Source organism: Malaya genurostris, chromosome 2 (genome assembly GCF_030247185.1).
Source record: "Malaya genurostris strain Urasoe2022 chromosome 2, Malgen_1.1, whole genome shotgun sequence".
NCBI lineage: Eukaryota > Metazoa > Arthropoda > Insecta > Diptera > Culicidae > Malaya > Malaya genurostris.
The window spans coordinates 144,554,711-144,580,176 of record NC_080571.1 but is presented as its reverse complement, the minus strand read 5'-3'; the positions used below and the strand labels follow the sequence as shown (position 1 = coordinate 144,580,176).

The 25,466-nt window shown below is 38.8% G+C and overlaps 1 protein-coding gene across 11 annotated transcripts in view; it reads right to left on the bottom strand.

Annotated features, from left to right (window-relative positions):
- Positions 1-25,466, bottom strand: part of LOC131426980 (innexin shaking-B) — a 1,311,753-nt gene that overhangs the window by 653,691 nt on the left and 632,596 nt on the right. For all 11 annotated transcript variants that reach the window (XM_058589825.1, XM_058589817.1, XM_058589824.1 and 8 more), the window contains one exon: positions 70-259. In XM_058589825.1, the coding sequence (XP_058445808.1) occupies positions 70-259 (190 nt within the window). The remainder of the gene's footprint in view (positions 1-69; positions 260-25,466) is intronic.

Here is a 25,466-nt window from a genome sequence, read left to right as displayed (position 1 = left end):
CGCGGGCTTTACAAGTGAAGGTGAGATTGTGTTAGTCAGAATACTAGGCAATCATTTATCATAACTTACCTGGAAAAATAATGTGAAAGCCACCCATTGATAGTATTTGGTATGTCTAATTGTCAACGCGCCGCTTCTTTGAGAATTATCCACACCAGGAAATGGTACTTCTTGTCCTTGTTTTTTCATGAAAGCGTCTACGACAGTGTATGTTGAATGAATCCAACAATACGTGTTCAGTACGTCTTCAGGGATGTCTCTTTAGCATGAAAAATTAAATAATGGTAAAAGATTAATCAGTTCACGAAAAACTTAAATCATGAAATATATGTCATATTAGAATGGTTGAAAATCGTGCCACAATCATAGCCCTCCATAAAATCGTTTTGATGAATTACTTTATTATAAGGCGCCTTTTAAAAATTTACTATATACTGGAAAGGGCAGAACTTAATCGTGAATATCTCATGTTGTATTTAACGCGGAGATATTTACAACAACTTATGGAAGATATCTCAGAAGAATGAGATAACCATTAATAACATTGAATTGGAGTTTTCTAAAATGTTTAGTATGAACGAAGGTGAAATTTAGTTTCAAACTATGGTGCAACAAATTTCAACCGCATGAATTGAACGAATGATCGATCGAAGCGTACCGTGCAAAACCGACTCATAGAATACGGAATATCTTCAGTTATTGCGCGCAATGGATTTATAACACGGCTTTTTTTATATATAACTATTCATTGGAATATGAGTTAAAATTAAATTATTAAGATTTAAATTGGGTGTTCAGCCACAAGTGGTGACTTTCTTTTCGCAAAGAGTAAATCCATGATCAATTTCTTTTTGTAAATCCTTAACCATATTTTTCATAGTAGGATCACAAGAACGTTGATATTGTCGTCGACGAACATTCTTCAACCGAATGAGCAGTTGAAGATCGTAATCGATTATAGGAGAATTTAATTTAGTTTGAGCTTTGGGAACTGAAAGATTTCTAGCTTCGATAATGCAATGATTCAATTTATCTATTGCTATGTCGATGATCGCAGAATTTTCTAAAATAATTTCATGATCCACATGATATTCACACCTTCTGTCCCATCCAACAAAGCTCCTGCAGCGCTACGACGTCGAAGCTGCGAGGATTTAGTTCGTCGTATATTATCCTGTCGCAGCCTGCGAAACCTAGCGACTTGCAGTTCCATGTTCCAAGTTTCCAATCGTAGTCCTTATTTCGTCGCGTGGGTCTATGCCGATTGTTCCGGGTCGTATTCTCTCCTGTATTATTCGTAAAAGATGTTTTACGGGCGGCTTATTAGGTCTACGCCAACCCCCTGTCTCGCCGGAGGATCATCGTGCTTGCTCTGTTTAACGTCCTAACTAGCACTAGGACGATCCCGTTGGTGGGCTTGCCACCTTGGATTTAGCTGGACGGGATGCAGCATTTCATACTCAGCCGCCGGATACCAGAACAGACACTGTTTGAAGCCGCTCCTAACATGGAGTACAGACGCTCCGACAGCCTCTAAAGAGGACCCCCTTCCCTGTCAGCATACGACCAAGATCCCACCGGGGTTGGTTACCCGATCTTTCCTATGGTTGCTCGTACCTCAGCCGGCACCGCGGAGAGGTAGGGATAGGAGTTACTGGACAAGAGGCTAAGAGCCACAGTGGGGCCTGAATTACGCATTGTCCAGTCGTTTACCAACCAACACTTCAATCTCGGTGATCTGTTAATTGAACTGCCATATTTTACTTGATTCAAAAACACTACTTTAATAGTGTAAGCTTAAAGATGAATTTATGAGTCGACGGGGTCATACACACTGGAATCTCCATTTACGAGCGAAGCGGTGGTCCTGAATGGACTCAGTTCAAAATTGTGTTATAAAGATAATTATAGATACTTCTTTTTCTTCTTGGCGAAAACACAATAAACTATCTTTCAGCATAAGCCCATAGATATTAAAAAAAACAGAATTATTATCATGTAACCTAATTGACATGGTTTGATCAAGCAGAATGTTTTGGTCTAAAGTTTGATCTCAAAAATCTTGCTTTCAAGGATCACATAGAAGGGATTCAGACTTCAGAATAAATCACTTTGACAGTTTCAGAATAAAATTAATAAAGCGGCCTCCCAGGTTGAGTTGAACATACTCACGTATACAGAATCATTAGATCTAAAATCACATAGTATTATTAGTGGAATGCGACCAAAATATGTTCAATTTTATATTGAAGTGATTTACTGATTTTGTATATAGATCAAATAACTAGTAGGTTATCAATTTTTATAAATAATAGAATTGAAAATCCGTCACTTGTGAAAGAACCCTAATACGATTTCTTAGAATATCCGTTTCTTCACGAATATATGTCGAAACTTATTATTTATATAATGTTAGATCGTTTCACTTCCTCAGGTATTAGTATGTTGAGGTAGTTCTAATCTGAAATTGATCCTTAAAGTGACTTTTAAGTGTTTTTTTAAAAACATTCGAATTTGAAAATATCTGGAAATGGAAGAATAAATGATTATGAAGTAATCGTTAATCGTAAATTTTTTCATCCGCAAACAATCTATGTGCTTTGACAAGAATAAGTTTTCAGTGAAGTGCATCAAAAATTTGTATTAATTAAGTGAACCTAAAAAGAGTTTCATTTTTTTTAATAACTATTTATTGGAATATGAGTTAAAATTAAATTTTTAAGATTTAAATTGGGTGTTCAGCCACAAGTGGTGACTTTTCAGCCCTATTATATATATGATTTGGTTATTACCATGAGGACATTATTTGCTTCCGCAATTCTGAGATTTTTGTGTAGGGAAATTCTAAACCTACTTATATTGTGTAATGGGGAAAAGGAACTTATATACTAACTTACTAACTAATACAGAGAGCGAATCGATTCAATTGAAGATTGCATCGATTTTTGGCGGAATTTGCTTATACTATTATGTGACATTACATCTAATGGTTCTATATTTGTGAGTCTGTGTAACTCATTTGTAGTAAACCATTTTCAGAATTTTATTCTGAATCCTTTGAAGCGTTTTGTTCCTGGTGGAACAACAACTTGACCAAATTGGCACCGCATAAAACATGGCTGGTCTGAAAATTTGATTATAAATTAACAATTTGTTTTTTAAACAGAGCTTAGAATTTCTGTTTATAAGAGGATACAAACATTTAATATATTTATTACACTTTGCCTGGATTCCTTCAATGTGATCCTTGAAAGTGAGTTTTTTGTCATACGTTAAACCTAAGTATTTAGCTTGATCAGACCATGTCAATCCCAAGCCATTCAATTTGAGTATGTGATTATTGTTTGGTTTAAGAAAAAAAGCTCTTGGCTTATAATGAACGATAATTAATTGCGTTTTTGCTGCATTTTGTTTAATTTTCCATTTTGACAGATAACCACTGAAAATATATATATTTTTTTATAACAAAATTTTTATTGGGCTTATTGCATCTTCTAAACACACTTTTCATTTCCGAGTTCTTGACGTTCTCCAGATTGTAACGAGGAAGAGACTATACTAGACTCGGATGCTTTGTTGGTGTACTTTGATGTCGGTGTGTCATTTATGGATGGTTTCCAGCAATTCAGCTTGACCAGTGTTTAGTTCGTTTGGGGTAGGACCACTGTAGAAGAAAGAAAGGGAAAGAGAGGGAGCTAGGTTTGCACGTTTATAGCTTTGAGGAAGTTATAGAGGTAGGTCATGTAAAGGAGATCTCGGCTTGCCAAAACGTCACGGACTGGAACATAAGGTGGTCTACCTCGGGCCCGAAGGGAATCAATTAGCTGGAGTCTGACGTCGCAATACTCGGAGCACACCCAAACAACATGCTCGATGTCATGATAACCGTCTCCGCAAACGCAAAGATTACTCTCACTAAGGCCAACACGATGAAGATGCGCTTTGAGCAAAGAGTGGTTGGACATAAGTCTTGACATTGTGCGAATAAAGTCCCGGTTCACGTCCAACCCTCGGAACCAAGCTTTCGTCGATACCTGCGGTATAATGGAATGTAACCACCGTCCTAGATATCCATCATTCCAGGAGGTTTGCCAGCTGACGAGTGCCTCTTGACGAGAACGACTGAAAAATTCATTGAAGCAGATTGGTCTTTCATAGGTTTCACCTTGTAATGCGCCCAGCTTGGCCAGTGAGTCCGCCATCTCATTGCCCCTTACGAAACAATGTGATGGGACCCAAACCAAGGTAATCCGATATGATTTTTCAGATGAAGCACTCTGTTGTTCCCGTATTTTCCCCAGGAAATACGGCGAGTACTTTCCTGGCTTCACTGAGCGAAGAGCCTCGATAGAGCTGAGACTGTCCGATACAATGAAGTAGTGGTCTGTGGGCAAAGTTTCAATGATCTCAAGGGTATACTGAATTGCAGCTAGTTCTGCGACGTAAACTGAAGCCGGATCACTGAGTTTATAGGAGGCGGTGAAATTTTCATTAAAAATACCGAAGCCAGTGGACCCGTCGATATGTGATTCGTCAGTGTAAAACATTTTATTACAGTCGACTTCTCTAAATTTGTCATTAAAAATATTTGGGATCACTTGAGGGCACACGTGATCCGGGATTCCATAAATATCTTCTTTCATGGATGTGTCGAAAAACACCGTAGAATTAGAAGTATCATAGAAACGAACACTGTTAAGATTGTATGAAGAAGAATAATTGTTACGTGACATGAAATCAAAGTACAATGTCATAAATCGGGTCTGAGAATTAAGCTCGACTAGCCGTTCAAAGTTATCGATAACCAACGGGTTTAAGACGCTACATCGAATGAGTTGTCGATATGAGAGATCCCAAAAACGGTTTTTCAACGGTAGAATTCCCGCTAGTACCTCGAGACTCCCCGTATGAGTCGACTGCATACAACCCAAGGCAATACGCAAGCAACGATACTGGACTCTCTCCAGCTTGATAAAGTGTATTTTCGCGGCTGAACGGAAACAGAAACATCCATACTCCATCACTGACAATATCGTTGTTTGGTACACCCTTATAAGATCTGTTGGGTGAGCTCCCCACCAAGTCCCGGTCACTGTACGGAGAAAGTTGATTCTTTTTTGGCATTTTCGTTTCAGATACCTAATGTGACATCCCCAGGTACCTTTGGAATCGAACCAGACTCCGAGGCATTTGAATGTGAAGGCCTGAGCTATGGTTTGACCCATTAGTTGAAGCTGTAGTTGTGCAGGTTCACGCTTCCTGGAAAATACTACCAACTCAGTTTTCTCCGTGGAGAATTCGATACCCAGCTGTAGAGCCCATGTAGACAAAGTGTCTAAGGTAGTTTGTAATGGTCCTTGCAGGTCGGTAGACTTGGATCCTGTAATAGAAACCACGCCATCATCTGCAAGTTACCTTAACGTGCAGGAATTTTCAAGACATTCATCGATGTCATTGACGTAAAAGTTATAAAGAAGGGGGCTGAGGCATGAGCCCTGGGGAAGGCCCATGTAACTAATTCGTGAGGTCGTCAAGTCTTCATGTGTTAAAAACATGTGCTTTTCCGATAATAAGTTGTGCAAAAAATTGTTCAAAAGTGGGGAAAGACCATGCTTGTGCAGCTTCTCCGAGAGAATTTGTATGGAAACTGAATCAAAAGCCCCCTTTATGTCCAAGAATACTGATGCCATTTGCTTCTTGTGAGCGAATGCCATTTGAATTTCTGTAGAAAGCAGCGCAAGGCAATCGTTCGTTCCTTTGCCTTTACGGAAGCCAAATTGTGTATCTGAAAGCAAGCCGCTTGTTTCCATCCATTCATCGAGACGAAACAGAATCATTTTTTCCAGCAGTTTCCGAATACAGGAAAGCATTGCAATCGGCCGATACGAGTTGTGGTTGGAGGCTGGTTTGTCCGGTTTCTGAATAGCGATAACCCTCACTTGTCTCCAGTCTTGAGGAACAAAGTTCTGTTCGACGAACTTGTTAAACAAGTTCAACAGACGTTTTTTCGCGATATCGGGAAGATTTTTAAGCAAGTTGAATTTAATTTTATCACACCCTGGGGCATTGTTGTTGCACGATAAGAGGGCAAGAGAAAACTCCGTCATCGTAAAGGGGGAATCGTTTTCACTGTATCGAGAGGACGCGACGCGATAGATATTCGATTCGCGAACAAAATCCGGGCAAACTTTCTTGGCGAAGTCAAATATCCAGCGATTTGAATATTCTACGGATTCGTTATTAGTGGTTGCATTTCTCATACGACGGGCTGTATACCACAGAGTGGTCATCGATGTTTCCCTAGATAGGCCATTGACGAACCGACGCCAGTAACCTATTTTTTTGCTTTAATCAGATTTTTCAGGGTCTTTTCTAATGATGCATATTTCTCGTAGTCTTCGCGCTTGCCACTGTTCCCGAATTTTTTATACGCGGATGATTTTGTTATATATATTTCCGAACACTCTTTATCCCACCATGGGGTTGAAGGTCGCGTAGTGATTGTAGTTTTGGGTACTCGTTTGGTCTGGGCTTGAATCGCGGCGTTGAGGATCAAGTCAGCTATGGATTTGTGTTCTTCTTCTAGCGAATCTGGTTGTTTCGTTTCGAGAGCTTGGGATATCGCGGTCGAGTAGGAATTCCAGTCGATGTTTTTCGTGAGATCATATGTCATATCGACTGATGTCAGTGTTTGTGCACCAGTGGATATTGAAACCAAAATCGGCAAGTGATCACTACCGTGGGGATCAGGGATTACCTTCCACTTGCAATCTAGCTGTAGTGATGTCGAGCAAAGGGATAAGTCCAGCGCACTAGAGCGGGCTGGCGGTCTTGGATTGCGTGTCATTTCACCCGTATTTAAAATTGTCATATTGAAGTTGTCGCACAGATCATAAATTAACGAAGAACGGTTATCATCATATAGGCAGCCCCACCCCGTACCATGCGAGTTAAAGTCTCCTAAAACTAACCGCGGGGTGGGAAGAAGCTCAATGATATCTGCCAGTCGTCGATGCCCTATCGAGACTCTGGGAGGTATGTAGATAGAAGCTATACAAAGATCTTTGTCTCTAATTCTGATTTGGCAAGCAACAACTTCAATGCCCGGGATCGAGGGGAGGTTAATTCTATAAAACGAATAGCACTTTTTGATCCCTAAAAGAACCCCTCCATAGAAGTCTCCTCGATCCAGGCGTATAATGTTGAAATTGTGGAAGTCAAAGCTTATATTTGAAGTAAGCCATGTTTCACACAATGAAAATACGTCGCAGTTACGCGAATTTATCAAAAATTTGAAAGAATTTAATTTTGATATGATACTTCTGCAATTCCACTGCAGTATAGTAATCATATTCTCGATTTCTGTAGGTATTTCAGCAATCGATAGATAGATCGCTGCAAGGAGACTGAAAATATTTAAACTTCTTTGTAGGCGACAGCAGATCACTTTTAGATTTCTACCTGTGGCTAACAGACTTGTGTCGTCACAGAATAGCGATTTCTGACAACCAACGGGTAGATTTGGAAGATCAGAAGTGAAAATATTATACAAGATTGGAGCTACGCTCGAACCCTGCGGAACACCGGCTCGTACGGGTAGCAATTCGGATTTACAATTCTGATAGCTAAGCTGAAGAGTACGATCAGTTAAATAATTTTGAATCATTTTGATCAAATAAATAGGAAACTGGAAATCAGACCTTTTTGCTATTAAACCTTTGTGCCAAACACTGTCGAATGCTTTTTCTATGTCTAGAAGAGCAACTCCAGTTGATAACCCAGAAGATTTATTTGCTTTTATCATGTTCGTTACTCTGACAAGTTGATGAGTAGTTGAATGTTCATGACGAAATCCAAACTGTTCTGGTAAAAAAATTGAATTCTCATTTCTATGAGACATCATTCTCAACCAGATAATTTTTTCAAAACGTGATAGAAGAAAGTAAGCTAATTGGTCGATAACTTGATGTTTCTGCTGGATTTTTATCAGGTTTCAGGATAGGAATTACTTTAGCGTTTTTTCATCTTTTTGGGAAGTAAGCTAATGAAAAACACTTGTTGAACATTTTAACCAGGAGTCTCAAGGCAACATCGGGAAGATTTTCAATTAGAATATTAAAAATTCCATCATTACCAGGAGCCTTCATGTTTTTGAGTTTCCTAATAATTGATTTAATTTCGTCAAAATTCGTCTCAATAATGCTATCGTGTGATAACACTTGGGTTGAAATATGGTCATATTTCAGTGAGACTTCATTTTCAATAGGACTCACAACGTTCAAATTAAAATTGTGTACACTCTCGAAATGCTAAGTAAGTTTTCGAACATTTTCGCCATTTGTAAGAAGTATTTGATTTCCTTCCTTGAGAGCAGGAATTGGTTTCTGAGGTTTCTTAAGAACCTTAGAAAGTTTCCAGAAAGGCTTAGAATATGGTTTAATTTGTTCAACTTCATTAGCGAAATTTTCATTTCGCAAAAGAGTAAATCTATGTTTAATTTCTTTTTGTAAATCCTTAACTATGTTTTTCATAGCAGGATCACGAGAACGTTGATATTGTCTTCGACGAACATTCTTCTACCGAATGAGCAGTTGAAGATTGTCATCGATGATATGAGAATTTAATTTAGTTGGAGCTTTGGGAACTGAAAGATTTCTAGCTTCGATAATGTAATGATTCAAATTATCAATTGCTGTTTCGATGTCCGCAGAATTTTCTAAAATAGATTCATGATCCACATGATTTTCAATGTGCGCTCTGTAATCCAACCAATTAGGTGCCTTAGAAGAATTAGGCGTGGCATTTGTAACGGTTTTTTGATTTTCAGGTATGTTTTGTAAATTTAAGGTCGTTGATTTGACTTGTTGTCTAAGCGAACGAGCGTTTAAAATTTTTTTCCCTGACATATGCGTGCGGTGCGAACGACTGTTCAAAACGACTGTTTCAAGGATCACATAGAAGGGATTCAGACTTCAGAATAAATCACTTTGACAGTTTCAGAATAAAATTAATAAAGCGGCCTCCCAGGTTGAGTTGAACATACTCACGTATACAGAATCATTAGATCTAATATCACATAGTATTATTAGTGGAATGCGACCAAAATATGTTCAATTTTATATTGAAGTGATTTACTGATTTTGTATATAGATCAAATAACTAGTAGGTTATCAATTTTTATAAATAATAGAATTGAAAATCCGTCACTTGTGAAAGAACCCTAACACGATTTCTTAGAATATCCGTTTCTTCACGAATATATGTCGAAACTTATTATTTATATAATGTTAGATCGTTTCACTTCCTCAGGTATTAGTATGTTGAGGTAGTTCTAATCTGAAATTGATCCTCAAAGTGACTTTGAGGTGTTTTTTTTAAAAACATTCGAATTTGAAAATATCTGGAAATGGAAGAATAAATGATTATGAAGTAATCGTTAATCGTAAATTTTTTCATCCGCAAACAATCTATGTGCTTTGACAAGAATAAGTTTTCAGTGAAGTGCATCAAAAATTTGTATTAATTAAGTGAGGAATATGAGTTAAAATTAAATTATTAAGATTTTAATTGGGTGTTCAGCCACAAGTGGTGACTTTTCAGCCCTATTATATATATATGATTTGGTAATTACCATGAGGACATTATTTGCTTCCGCAATTCTGAGATTTTTGTGTAGGGAAATTCTAAACCTTCTTGTATTGTGTAATGGGGAAAAGGAACTTATATACTAACTTACTAACTAATACAGAGAGCGAATCGATTCAATTGAAGATTGCATCGATTTTTGGCGGAATTTGCTTATACTAATATGTGACATTACATCTAATGGTTCTATATTTGTGAGTCTGTGTAACTCATTTGTAGTAAACCATTTTCAGAATTTTATTCTGAATCCTTTGAAGCGTTTTCTTCCTGGTGGAACAACAACTTGACCAAATTGGTACTGCATAAAACATGGCAGGTCTAAAAATTTGATTATAAATTAACAATTTTTTTTTAAACAGAGCTTAGAATTTCTGTTTATAAGAGGATATAAACATTTAATATATTTATTACACTTTGCCTGGATTCCTTCAATGTGATCCTTGAAAGTGAGTTTTTTGTCATACGTTAAACCTAAGTATTTAGCTTGATCAGACCATGTCAATCCCAAGCCATTCAATTTGAGAATGTGATTATTGTTTGGTTTAAGAAAAGAAGATCTTGGCTTATAATGAACGATAATTAATTGCGTTTTTGCTGCATTTTGTTTAATTTTCCATTTTGACAGATAACCACTGAAAATATATATTTTTTTTTATAACAAAATTTTTATTGGGCTTATTGCATCTTCTAAACACACTTTTCATTTCCGAGCTCTTGACGTTCTCCAGATTGTAACGAGGAAGAGACTATACTAGACTCGGATGCTTTGTTGGTGTACTTTGATGTCGGTGTGTCATTTATGGATGGTTTCCAGCAATTCAGCTTGACCAGTGTTTAGTTCGTTTGGGGTAGGACCACTGTAGAAGAAAAAAAGAGAAAGAGAGGGAGCTAGGTTCGCACGTTTATAGCTTTGAGGAAGTTATAGAGGTAGGTCATGTAAAGGAGATCTCGGCTTGCCAAAACGTCACGGACTGGAACATAAGGTGGTCTACCTCGGGCCCGAAGGGAATCAATTAGCTGGAGTCTGACGTCGCAATACTCGGAGCACACCCAAACAACATGCTCGATGTCATGATAACCGTCTCCGCAAACGCAAAGATTACTCTCACTAAGGCCAACACGATGAAGATGCGCTTTGAGCAAAGAGTGGTTGGACATAAGTCTTGACATTGTGCGAATAAAGTCCCGGTTCACGTCCAACCCTCGGAACCAAGCTTTCGTCGATACCTGCGGTATAATGGAATGTAACCACTGTCCTAGATATCCATCATTCCAGGAGGTTTGCCAGCTGACGAGTGCCTCTTGACGAGAACGACTGAAAAATTCATTGAAGCAGATTGGTCTTTCATAGGTTTCACCTTGTAATGATCTCAAGGGTATACTGAATTGCAGCTAGTTCTGCGACGTAAACTGAAGCCGGATCACTGAGTTTATAGGAGGCGGTGAAATTTTCATTAAAAATACCGAAGCCAGTGGACCCGTCGAGATGTGATCCGTCAGTGTAAAACATTTTATTACAGTCGACTTCTCTAAATTTGTCATTAAAAATATTTGGGATCACTTGAGGGCATACGTGATCCGGGATTCCATAAATATCTTTTTTCATGGATGTGTCGAAAAACACCGTAGAATTAGAAGTATCATAGAAACGAACACTGTGAAGATTGTATGAAGAAGAATAATTGTTACGTGACATGAAATCAAAGTACAATGTCATAAATCGGGTCTGAGAATTAAGCTCGACTAGCCGTTCAAAGTTATCTATAACCAACGGGTTTAAGACGCTACATCGAATGAGTGGTCGATATGAGAGATCCCAGAACGGTTTTTCAACGGTAGAATTCCCGCTAGTACCTCGAGACTCCCCGTATGAGTCGACTGCATACAACCCAAGGCAATACGCAAGCAACGATACTGGACTCTCTCCAGCTTGATAAAGTGTATTTTCGCGGCTGAACGGAAACAGAAACATCCATACTCCATCACTGACAATATCGTTGTTTGGTACAGCCTTATAAGATCTGTTGGGTGAGCTCCCCACCAAGTCCCGGTCACTGTACGGAGAAAGTTGATTCTTTTTGGCATTTTCGTTTCAGATACCTAATGTGACATCCCCAGGTACCTTTGGAATCGAACCAGACTCCGAGGCATTTGAATGTGAAGGCCTGAGCTATGGTTTGACTCATTAGTTGAAGCTGTAGTTGTGCAGGTTCACGCTTCCTGGAAAATACTACCAACTCAGTTTTCTCCGTGGAGAATTCGATACCCAGCTGTAGAGCCCATGTAGACAAAGTGTCTAAGGTAGTTTGTAATGGTCCTTACAGGTCGGTAGACTTGGATCCTGTAATAGAAACCACGCCATCATCTGCAAGTTACCTTAACGTGCAGGAATTTTCAAGACATTCATCGATGTCATTGACGTAAAAGTTATAAAGAAGGGGGCTGAGGCATGAGCCCTGGGGAAGGCCCATGTAACTAATTCGTGAGGTCGTCAAGTCTTCATGTGTTAAAAACATGTGCTTTTCCGATAATAAGTTGTGCAAAAAATTGTTCAAAAGTGGGGAAAGACCATGCTTGTGCAGCTTCTCCGAGAGAATTTGTATGGAAACTGAATCAAAAGCCCCCTTTATGTCCAAGAATACTGATGCCATTTGCTTCTTGTGAGCGAATGCCATTTGATTTTCTGTAGAAAGCAACGCAAGGCAATCGTTCGTTCCTTTGCCTTTACGGAAGCCAAATTGTGTATCTGAAAGCAAGCCACTTGTTTCCATCCATTCATCGAGACGAAACAGAATCATTTTTTCCAGCAGTTTCCGAATACAGGAAAGCATTGCAATCGACCGATACGAGTTGTGGTTGGAGGCTGGTTTGTCCGGTTTCTGAATAGCGATAACCCTCACTTGTCTCCAGTCTTGAGGAACAAAGTTCTGTTCGACGAACTTGTTAAACAAGTTCAACAGACGTTTTTTCGCGATATCGGGAAGATTTTTAGGCAAGTTGAATTTAATTTTATCACACCCTGGGGCATTGTTGTTGCACGATAAGAGGGTAAGAGAAAACTCCGTCATCGTAAAGGGGAAATCGTTTTCACTGTATCGAGAGGACGCGACGCGATAGATATTCGATTCGCGAACAAAATCCGGGCAACTTTCTTGGCGAAGTCAAATATCCAGCGATTTGAATATTCTACAAATTCGTTATTAGTGGTTGCATTTCTCATACGACGGGCTGTATTCCACAGAGTGGTCATCGATGTTTCCCTAGATAGGGCATTGACGAACCGACGCCAGTGATCTTTTTTTTGCTTTAATCAGATTTTTCAGGGTCTTTTCTAATGATGCATATTTCTCGTAGTCTTCGCGCTTGCCACTGTTCCCGAATTTTTTATACGCGGATGATTTTGTTTTATATATTTCCGAGCACTCTTTATCCCACCATGGGGTTGAAGGTCGCGTAGTGATTGTAGTTTTGGGTACTCGTTTGGTCTGGGCTTGAATCGCGGCGTTGAGGATCAAGTCAGCTAGGGATTTGTGTTCTTCTTCTAGCGAATCTGGTTGTTTCGTTTCGAGAGCTTGGGATATCGCGGTCGAGTAGGAATTCCAGTCGATGTTTTTCGTGAGATCATATGTCATATCGACTGATGTCGGTGTTTGTGCACCAGTGGATATTGAAACCAAAATCGGCAAGTGATCACTACCGTGGGGATCAGGGATTACCTTCCACTTGCAATCTAGCTGTAGTGATGTCGAGCAAAGGGATAAGTCCAGCGCACTAGAGCGGGCTAGCGGTCTTGGATTGCGTGTCATTTCACCCGTATTTAAAATTGTCATATTGAAGTTGTCGCACAGATCATAAATTAACGAAGAACGGTTATCATCATATAGGCAGCCCCACCCCGTACCATGCGAGTTAAAGTCTCCTAAAACTAACCGCGGGGTGGGAAGAAGCTCAATGATGTCTGCCAGTCGTCGATGCCCTATCGAGACTCTGGGAGGTATGTAGATAGAAGCTATACAAAGATCTTTGCCTCTAATTCTGATTTGGCAAGCAACAACTTCAATGCCCGGGATCGAGGGGAGGTTAATTCTATAAAACGAATAGCACTTTTTGATCCCTAAAAGAATCCCTCCATATGAGTCTCCTCGATCCAGGCGTATAATGTTGAAATTGTGGAAATCAAAGTTTATATTTGAAGTAAGCCATGTTTCACGCAATGAAAATACGTCGCAGTTACGCGAATTTATCAAAAATTTGATAGAATCTAATTTTGAGATGATACTTCTGCAATTCCACTGCAGTATAGTAATCATATTCTCGATATCTGTAGGTATTTCAGCCATCGATAAATAGATCGCTGCAAGGAGACTGAAAATATTTGAACTCCTTTTTGTAGGCGACAGCAGATCACTTTTAGATTTCTACCTGTGGCTAACAGACTTGTGTCGTCACAGAATAGCGATTTCTGACAACCAACGGGTAGATTTGGAAGATCAGAAGTGAAAATATTATACAAGATTGGAGCTACGCTCGAACCCTGCGGAACACCGGCTCGTACGGGTAGCAATTCGGATTTACAATTCTGACAGCTAACCTGAAGAGTACGATCAGTTAAATAATTTTGAATCATTTTGATCAAATAAATAGGAAACTGGAAATCAGACATTTTTTCTATTAAACCTTTGTGCCAAACACTGTCGAATGCTTTTTCTATGTCTAGAAGAGCAACTCCAGTTGATAACCCAGAAGATTTATTTGCTTTTATCATGTTCGTTACTCTGACAAGTTGATGAGTAGTTGAATGTTCATGACGAAATCCAAACTGTTCTGGTAAAAAGATTGAATTCTCATTTCTATGAGACATCATTCTCAACCAGATAATTTTTTCAAAAAATGATAGAAGAAAGTAAGCTAATTGGTCGATAACTTGATGTTTCTGCTGGATTTTTATCAGGTTTCAAGATAGGAATTACTTTAGCGTTTTTTCATCTTTTTGGGAAGTAAGCTAATGAAAAACACTTGGTGAACATTTTAACCAGGAGTCTCAAGGCAACATCGGGAAGATTTTCAATAAGAATATTAAAAATTCCATCATTACCAGGAGCCTTCATGTTTTTGAGTTTCCTAATAATTGATTTAATTTCGTCAAAATTCGTCTCAATAATGCTATCGTGTGATAACACTTGGGTTGAAATATGGTCATATTTCAGTGAGACTTCATTTTCAATAGGACTCACAACGTTCAAATTAAAATTGTTTACACTCTCGAAATGCCCAGCAAGTTTTCGAACATTTTCGCCATTTGTAAGGAGTATTTGATTTCCTTGCTTGAGAACAGGAATTGGTTTCTGAGGTTTCTTAAGAACCTTAGAAAGTTTCCAGAAAGGCTTAGAATATGGTTTAATTTGTTCAACTTCATTAGCGAAATTTTCATTTCGCAAAACAGTAAATCTATGCTTAATTTCTTTTTGTAAATCCTTAACTATGTTTTTCATAGCAGGATCACGAGAACGTTGATATTGTCTTCGACGAACATTCTTCTACCGAATGAGCAGTTGAAGATTGTCATCGATGATAGGAGAATTTAATTTAGTTGGAGCTTTGGGAACTGAAAGATTTCTAGCTTCGATAATGTAATGATTCAAATTATCAATTGCTGTTTCGATGTCCGCAGAATTTTCTAAAATAGTTTCATGATCCACATGATTTTCAATGTGCGATCTGTAATCCAACCAATTAGTTCTATGATGATGAAGGTGATTTGGCCGGTCTACCTATTAATAAATTGTTTTCGTTAGAAGAATTTACTGCAAGGCGGTCCTGTGTTTTGATTATTTACATTAGAAGAAATAGGTGGTAGATTTCTACCTAATACACCAGTATAACTGACATTAGAAGAAGATGATGACGAGGTCGATTTACCTGTCAATAAATTGTTTTCGTTAGAAGACGAATTGGCAGGCGTACCTGTTTTTTGTTTTAAATTCGATGAATTAGGTGCCTTAGAAGAATTAGGCGTGGCATTTGTAACGGTTTTTTGATTTTCAGGTATGTTTTGTAAATTTAAGGTCGTTGATTTGACTTGTTGTCTAAGCGAACGAGCGTTTAAAATTTTTTTCCCTGACAATACATTTCAAATAAATGGATTTATGATTTCCATTGCAATTTGAACATGAAAATTTATCAGTGGTTTCATTCATTGGACAAACGTCTTTCGAATGCGATTTACCACAATTCAAACATCGTGTATCCATATGACAATTTTTGGTTCCATGACCAAAGCCTTGGCAACGACGACATTGCGTTATGTTTGCAATACGATTATGTCGTTTATAATGTTCCCAATGAATTTTAATGTGGGAAATGAAACGTACTTTTTCTAAAGTTTTCAAATTGTTTACATCACTTCGATTGAAGTGTATTAGGTAAAGTTCATGGGAAATTCCAGAGCGTGGTTTAGAAGTACCATTCGCTCATTTTTTCATAAGTACTACTTGGGAAGGGGCAAAACCAAGCAATTCTTTCAGTTCATTTTTAATTTCATCAATACTTTGATCATTTTATAAGCCTTTCAAGACAGCCTTGAAGGGTCTGTCTGATTTTATATCATATGAATTAAATTTATGAAGTTTCTCGGACAAATATCGAATAAGACGTTCGTAATCTTCCAATCCATCAACCAAAAGTCGACATACTCCTCTTCGTCCGATTTGAAATAAGACTTTTACTTCCGGGAGAAAAGTAGAATGCTCAGTACGGAATGCTTTGAAGACGGAAATCATCACTGTCACTGGTGGCATAGATAGTTGTTTCTTCCCAGAACGACAAGCGTCCATTTTGGGAATTTTTGAAGAATTTTCTTCTATGTCGCTACAATCGGATTCAGGAAGAATCTCGTAAATATTGTTAGACGGCATATGATCAACGGAAGGGAAATCCGTCCGTTGTCTTTTATTTTTACATTCAGATCCTATAAGATCGTGAATGTTATTAGAAAAATGTTGAATAACGGATTGTGATTTATCCCGTATTGAATTATTTTTAGCCTTAGGCTTGTTGCTTTTCCGGTTGGACGCAGGCATTTTTGAAAGGAATGCAGTTTTGAAGTTGGAATAATAGTTCTTTGAATAGCTAGCCTTAAAAATGGCTGATTAATTTTTTAGTCACTCTAATATCACTCTTTGTATCACTTAGTCACTCTAATATCACTCTTTGTATCACTTAGTCACTCTAATATCACTCTTTGTATAGCCTTGAGAAAGGCTGACTAATTGTTAGTCTTTAAAAAGACTGTTAGTGATTCAGGTAGCCTTGAAAAAGACTGAACCCTTGAGTCAATGAAACTCTAGGTAGCCAGAAAAAATTTCCAGGAACCAAGAGCTATATGCGTGCGGTGCGAACGACTGTTCAACACCGACTGAAGTTTAATTTTTAATTTTTCTCAATGTGCTCAGTCGTATCTTGAACACTACTCTGCAATTTCTTTGTCATATCTCTGTTTTTGAAAATAATTTAAATAAATCTAAATTTGGGCTTTTAATGGCCGATTTATAGCTAATCAAAGTGAGCGTTCCCGTTCTTTGTTATGCACAATTTCCAATTCATTTAATTCTAAATGAGTACACTTACAATTTGAATATAATGACGATGGTTCTCTTTCTCATGAATACACCCGTACCTCCATTTACGTAATAATCGGGACTACGTAATTCGAATTATGACGTAAAAAAGTTTACGTTATTTTGAATTTTCGATGTAAAAAAAGTTAACGTTATTTGGAATTTTCAACGTAAAGAAAGTTTTCCTTATGTATATGAATTCTTAGATATGTATAATATATTGGATAGTTATGGAACGAAAATTAAGAGTAATTACAGGAAAAGGATGTTCTAAGCAGCATAAATTTCCGAGATGGCGACGTCCGGTTCATTGATATTCCTTGAAAACCCTTACAATATGGATATTTTCGGAACGGGTTTGATGAGTACATGTCTGAAAATGATATTTGAGGTGGTTCTGAATTCCAAGATGGCGACTTCCGGTTTCTTGATATTCCTAGAAATCTCTTACAATAGGGTATTTTCGGTACGGGTTTGATGAGTACATGTCAGAAAACGATATTTGATGTGGTTCTGAATTCCAAGATCGCGACTTGCGGTTTATTGATATTCCTTGAAAACCCTTACAATATGGGTATTTTCGGTACGGGTTTGATGAGTACATGTCGGAAAACGATATTTGATGTGGTTCTGAATTCCAAGATGGCGACTTCCGGTTTATCAATATTCCTTGAAAACCCTCACAATATGGATATTTTCGGAACGGGTTTGATGAGTACATGTCGGAAAATGATATTTTAGGTGGTTCTGAATTCCAAGATGGCGACTTCCGGTTTATTGATATTCATAGAAATCTCTTACAATATGGGTATTTTCGGAACGGGTTTGATGATTACATGTGGGAAAATGATATTTGAGGTGGTTCTGAATTCCAAGATGGCGACTTCCGGTTTATTAATATTCCTTGAAAACCCTTACAATATGGGTACTTTCGGAACGGGTTTGATGAGTACATGTCTGAAAATTATATTTGAGGTGGTTCTGAATTCCAAGATGGCGACTTCCGGTTTATTGATATCCCTAGAAATCTCTTACAATATGGGTATTTTCGGAACGGGTTTGATGAGTACATGTGGGAAAACGATATTTGATGTGGTTCTTAATTCCAAGATGGCGACTTCCGGTTTATTGATATTCCTTGAAAACCCTTACAGTATGGTTATTTTCGGAACGGATTTGATGAGTACATGTCTGAAAATGTTATTTGAGGTGGTTCTGAACTCCAAAATGGCGACTTCCGGTTTTTGATATTTCTTGAAAACCCTTACAATATGGGTATTTTCGAAACGTGTTTGATGAGTACATGTCGATAAATGATATTTGAGGTGGTTCTGAATTTCAAGATGGCGACTTCCGGTTTATTGACATTCCTTGAAAACCCTTACAATATGGGTATTTTCGGAAAGGGTTTGATGATTACATGACGGAAATCGATATTTGATGTGGTTCTGAATTCCAAGATGGCGACTTCCGGTTTATTGATATTCCTTGAAAACCCTCACAATATGGGTATTTTCGGAACGGGGTTGATGAGTACATGTCGGAAAATGATATTTGATGTGGTTCTGAATTCCAAGATGGCAACTTCCACGTTATTGATATTTCTTAAAACCCTTTCAATATGGGTATTTTCGGAACGGGTTTGATAAGTACATGTCGGAAAATGATGTTCAAAGTCATTTCAAAATCCAAGATGGTGTTCCTCAAAACCCGTAGCAAAATGACGTTGTTCGAGTAAATTGTAGTAAGACCTATAGATATTACATTTGATTCTCAGTTACCAAACAGATTTATTTCAAATTGAACATAATATTAGCTTGACACCTACAATCGAATTGTCAAACAAATACATAAATTGATGAAAATGCTTCGATGTAAATATGTTAAGGTTCATTCTTTAGCGAAAGAAATGTTAATATTTAATTTTCAGTATTGTAGTAAATATAATTTATTTTAATAGATTTTAGTAGTTGTGAACTGCTGTTAAAACTGTTATTTTCGTTTTCGTTTACTGATTTCAATCCCTGAACTGTTGACCCATAATTTAATTCCGGTGAATCACAAGAAAACTAATGAGTCAAACAATTAGATTCTAAAATGATTTTGGTCACTTTTTCACAGACCGGAATTAGCAACTAACAGTTCCTCTTCACATCGTTACACTTACACACGTTATACTAAACCTGCGAATAACTTTGTATTAGAAAATAAAGAAAACAAAGAGGAGCTATTATTTGCTGAAACTGTTTTTTTTTAATTTTTCCGAGAATTGGCATAAATATACTTGAAGTCCGCAATTCTGATGTATGGGGTTTAAAAAAATACATCAATCAGTGCTACGAAGTTTCATACACCCATTTTGTTTAAAGATATTCAATTATATGTTTGACAGTTAGTATTGTCGCAATTGACAGAGAATATAAATAATATTAATTGAACATATATACATTAATACAGAGACACGTCAAATTGTCATACTATGACATTTATCAATGTCATAAAGCTACACTATTCATTCTTATGCACAAATCGGTCCATATCAGCATGGCCACGCTTACGATTCAAATATAATGACACTTGCTATTGGCATATAGCGACGCACTTTCATACGTGTGAATTTTTGAAACAAAAATGGAGTGCACATTTTTTTTTGACACACTTCACCCTATTATTTTGGAACTGGAAGTCGGATCCACATGAAATTGAGAAAGTTTGTAAAGGACTATTAGACCATTTGAATCAGTTTGGGGAAATCGGTCGGGCCATCTCTGAGAAAAGTTAGTACACAAATTTTATTTTTTTGCACATTTAACCCATAACTCCGGAACACAACAACACAGCTCCGGTTTTAACAGTGATTGCATAACCTTTTTATACGAGAGAGGCAAAACACATTTAACAAAACTATTTTCAATTTTAAAGTTTTCTCATTTTTAGCTGCATATTTTAATCAACCGGCAGGTTTTCTGCAATTTACGGATTTAATAGTACACAAAAAGTGATTTTTTTTTTCAAAATACTGACTCGAATTCCTGGCGGTGATCTCAATCTCACAAGTGCATTTCCCACACTTAAACTATAAAGTTCCGGTTTAGACTGATCGATTTAAGAAAACGTACATCATATGGTTTGGCACTGTTTTGCAACGCGGTTACATTTATCTCAATATAGTTGAGATCACTTTTCCTATATCACATGATACAAATATGTTTGAAAGCAAAATCTCAACGTCACTTATGAATGCATATAGTCTTATTTAATTAATTGAATGCAATTGAATTCAACATCTATTTCGATTTTGATCACTGCTGAGTCGTGTAAATTCCATTATTTTTGCGTTTCTCTATATAAAAAAATATGGATTTGAATGAAAACAAAAATTTGTTCACAGCTCAAAAGCACTTAGCATTATATATCATTCAACTCAGCTCGATGAATGCTGAACTAAAACATCTTAGTTCTATTTTTAAATCACCACAACTTTCCATCCAAAAGCGTTCAGTATATGTTTGAAATGTCGACGACCGTACTAGTGAATAAACACAATAACCAAATTGGTCCGCGCTGGCGTTTATTGAAACTTTGTCATTTTTCTCTCCTGGTGGTAGATGGTGGATGATGAATGCCCGTGTTGTTGTTCTATGTGGGCTGGCATTTTCGTTGTTGGTGGTGATAGTTTGCTGTTTCTGCGCATGGGGTCGCGGGAAAACAACCCCCGGCGTTGCTCTCTTTTTACTGACTTTTCTAGTTCGAAAAAAAAAAATGCATTATAATTTATCGAATAGCTGTGCATCTTTCAGGAAATTTATTAACACTTGTTCTCGAACCGGATCGTTACTTAGTGTTTCCCTTAAGGACGTTGACATGTTCTAGAAGGTCCTCGGGCCTTCGTATTCCGGACAGTTGATGAGAATGTGTTCTACCGTGAGTCGGGTTTTACAGGTCAGGCATTCTGGTGGTGGCACATTCGTGCAGATATGCTGATGAGTGACTCGGGTATGTCCGGTTCTTAGACGGAATAGAGCACTTTGTTCCCAACGGTTTTCTCTGTCGCTCCATTTCGTGACAACTCCTTTGATTTTATGCAGGTTTTCGTATGTTCTCCTCCATTGGGTAATGAAACTGTACCGAGCCTGTTCGTTTATAATGATTATCAGGTCAGAACCGGGTATTTCCTTTGTTATTTTACGTCTGGTTTGGGTTCCGATTGCTGCTAGTCGATCTGCTTTTTCGTTGTCGGTAATGCCGCAGTGCCCAGGCACCCAGCATAGTGTAACGTTTTCCTCAATATTTTCCTGGATGCATTGTATGAAGAGGTGTTTTGCTTTGCCAGCCTTTATGGCTGTGAGTGCGGCTAGTGAGTCGGTGAAGATGACTGTCGGGGTGGCTGTGGGTGTGTTTACTATTGCGTATGCAATTGCCGAAAAAACTGTGCATTGTCTGTGCAGGCTGAGGCTGACGTTGCTGTTAGGTAGGTAGATGCCTAAACCTACTCCGTTGTTGTTCTGGGATCCGTCCGTGTATATGTGGGTGTGGTTTTGGTATTTCCTGTTCATCAGTTCCTTAAAGTGGTTTTTGGCTGCTGTAGGAGCTTGTCCGGCTTTTACGAAGCGGGCGAGGCAAGTGTCAACTTTTGGTTCTGGTGTGTCCCATTCCCTGGTTCTCAGGTTATGAAGCTTTGCTATGTGTATGGGGGAAGAGATGTCAAGTTCTCGGTGTATCTCGTTAAGTATTTCCTGAAGTATGTTTTGATTTCCGCTTGATTTTTCGATGAAACCAGTAATCCGGCGGTATGTTGTTACGACTTCTTTCAAACGAAAAGGCAGCACTCCAGCTTCCATACACGATGAATCTGCTGGTGTGGTTGGGAGCAGGTTACTGGCTATTCTGATGGATCTGTTATAAGTCGGTTCGATTACTTTTCTGGTTCCATGCCGGTTCAGACAGGTAATTTCTACCCCGTAAAACAGTCTGCTGTTTATGATGGCATTGCCGATATTTATCGCCGTATTTCTGTTCCACTTGGGGTTGCGACTTGAGATGGCTTCAATGAGTCTGAGGCGGCTTTCACAGTCCTTTTTCAGCAGTTTGAAGTGTTGGGTGAAAGTGAGTTTCCTGTCTATTGTGATGCCAAGTATCTTAGGCAGAGTTATGAACGGGATATTTGTGTGGTTGATTTTGATGGGATTGTTTGCTGCTATATGATGTGAGTTGCAGCAGTGTGCGAGAACGCACTTTTCCGGAGCTGTTCGGAATCCAGTTACTTTTGTCCTTTTGATCGCTCTGTTTATTAGTTTCTGTAGGGCTCTCAGGCGCCTTGAAGTTTTGACCAGAATCAGGGGGGAAAATAGTTTTCGATCTTTCCTCCTTTAGCTTTTTGATTAGAAAGTTGCGATGTTAGGCTTTGTCATCTGATAGGGATGCGAAGTAATTTCCCATTTCGTTTGCCACTTATTCAGGTTTGGTAAGGTTTTACTTTTTACGATGATTTAGTTACTTCCTCTTTTGCCACTAAGAGCATCGACTCGGCACCACATTTCAGCTGTGGTTGAGTCGGGGGATATTCCATCAATAAATCGGTCCCAGCTTTGACCTTTGGCTTCAATTATGGTTTTTCTTGAAATGTTTCTCTGTTTTTTAAACTCTGTTTCCAGCCTTTGGGGGTGGTCTGGGGGAGTTTTTTGCAGTTTACGTAGCGCCCTTCTCCGATTTTTTATCACTTCTTCTACTTCTCGATTCCACCAGTATACTTTCTGTTTTGGAGGTTTTTCACTGGTTAGCGGTATTGCGGCTTTCGCTGCGTTGGTTATTATATCCGTGATTTCTAGGTGGTTATAGGATTGTTCCGAGTTGATTCGTTTATCAATGGCTTCTTCCCAGTCATCTTTCTCTATAATCTACCTAGGCTTACGACTGGAAGCGGGGGTCGGCTGGCTTGTTTGTGTGATTATCGGCAGGTGGTCGCTGAATCCGAGGTCGTTTATGGTTTTCCATTTTAGAGTATCGGCTAGAGGGTTGGATGCAATGGAGAGGTCTATTGCTGATGCGGTTTTACCTCTGTAGAAGGTCATGCTTCCGTCGTTAATGATCGTCGCTCCACTTTCTTCTGTTGCTTCGAGAATTTGGATTCCCCGTTTATTGCTTGTACGGGATCCCCATGCTTGATGATGAACATTGAAGTCACCTAATATGATGTAGTTGCCTTGGATCTGCTGAACTATGTTTAGCATCTTTCTTTTTATTCCTGTTACTCTTTGCGGTAGTTATATCGAAACAACTGTGATGTCCGTGGCTGAGTATATTCTCCGGGCAACCGCCAGCTCTGTATTCAGGGTGACAGATGTGGATGTGATATCCGTTCTGATTCCCAACGCTACTGTCTGGTAGATATTTTCTCCTGTTGCTGTTTCCCAGTGGTACCTGTTTCCAAGCCATGTGGAAGGATCGCGTGTTTCTGCCAAGTGTGTTTTCTGCAGTGCGAGGGACAACGGGTTGTGTTTGTTGATTAGCACCTGTAGGTCTCCGAGAGATTTGCGAAGGCCGTTAATATTCCACTGCAGTGTCAGTGCTTCGGGATGGTTGCGGCTCCCGTCGTTCAGATCACTGTCGGTGTCGGAGTCCGAAGTTTCCGGAGCTTGTTGGAGTTGGTTTGTTCCTGGCCTAGACGGGGGCTGTGTTGGCGACGATTGTTGATTCTCGTGGTTAGTGTTTATTTCTTTGTCGGTGTTCGGTGGGTTATCCGATCCGAGATTATGTGTGTGCTGGTTAGGATTGCTGATACGGGTTTACTTACCGGGTAGTTGCCCGGTTCCTCAGAGCCATCTGCCGTTATGAGTGCATCATGTAAATATTTATGTATGCTTTATATTATGTGGGACTGGTTGTTGGTTTTCTTCCTGTTCGTGTTGTAGACTATATCGAAGTGTAGTGCGTTCTTTGGTAGATTTGCCTGTGAAGGTTTGAGCGGAAGTACCATTTTGATATGGAAAGTTCACAATCACTTACCCGGGGGGAGCCCGGGTCCTCAGAGCCACCGGCTGCAGCAAGAGCATCACTATGTAGTGGAACGTTCGCGTACAGGAGTGACTCGAGAAAGGGCGATCCATTATGTAGATAAGTGTTGGTGTTTCCTTCGTTGTTCGGTTTTAGTTTCCATATGATTAGGTTTGAGGTTTGGATGTGAGGTGATGGTGCGTTGGCTGGGTTTGTCCTTTATATGCATGACTGCGGATTGTTTATTTGTTTGGTGTATAACTATTCTGTGAGTTCAATAGAGCTCTCCTGGGAGTCGGAGTACTCGGTAGGCGAGTTACTGAATAAACAATTGTCAGATTGCGGACTGTATGGGTTGAGATGTTCAATTTCTGTTGGTTTGGGTTTGGTATTCCAGTTTGAAGAAGTTCTGGGAGTTTTATTTTTTGTGCTTCTTGTTGTATTATTGTTTTTTGGATTTCAGTTTTCCTTTTTTTGTTTATGTTCATTTCTTCGACAAGAGTTATTGGTGTTTGGCTTAGAAATTTTGTCTGTGCTTTATTACAGTCGCTGCCAGTAGCGTTGTCCGGTCCGGTCGTAATTGTTTGTTTGGAACCTCTCACGGTGAACTGATTGTCGCTGGATGCTGGAATCGCGTTTCGGATTGCCGTTATTTCCGCTTGAATTTTTTCATTAATGGCTCTGGTTTCTTGCAGTTCGTTTTTTAGTTGAGTGGTTTCGGCATCTTTTTAATTGAAGATTTCGGTTACCTTCGCACGAAATTGGTTTTTCAGTTCAGCAATTGCCTTTTTCAACTCGTTGATTGTTTCATCTCTTAAGTCATGCGTGCCTGTCACCGTTCGTGCGTACGATTTGGATTGTTGTGCTGTTATGATTTATCTCGCTTCTAAGAAAGTTATCTTTTGGTCTGTTTTTAGTCTTATGATGGCGAGTTCTTGCTTGTAGACTGGGCAGTCTCTTGATAGGGCTGTGTGGGCCCCTTTGCAGTTAATGCATCTAGGCTGCTGGTTGCATGGTGTTTCTCTGGAGACCGCATGTTTCTGGCTGCAGTTTATACAGGTTTCGATGTTGTTGCAATTTTTGCTTCCGTGTCCGAACTTTCCGCACCGGAAACATTGCATAGGGTTTGGGTAGTATACTTCCACTATTATACGGATCATTCCGATATATATTTTACTAGGCCGTTTGGTACCGGAGAAGGAAAGAACTGCC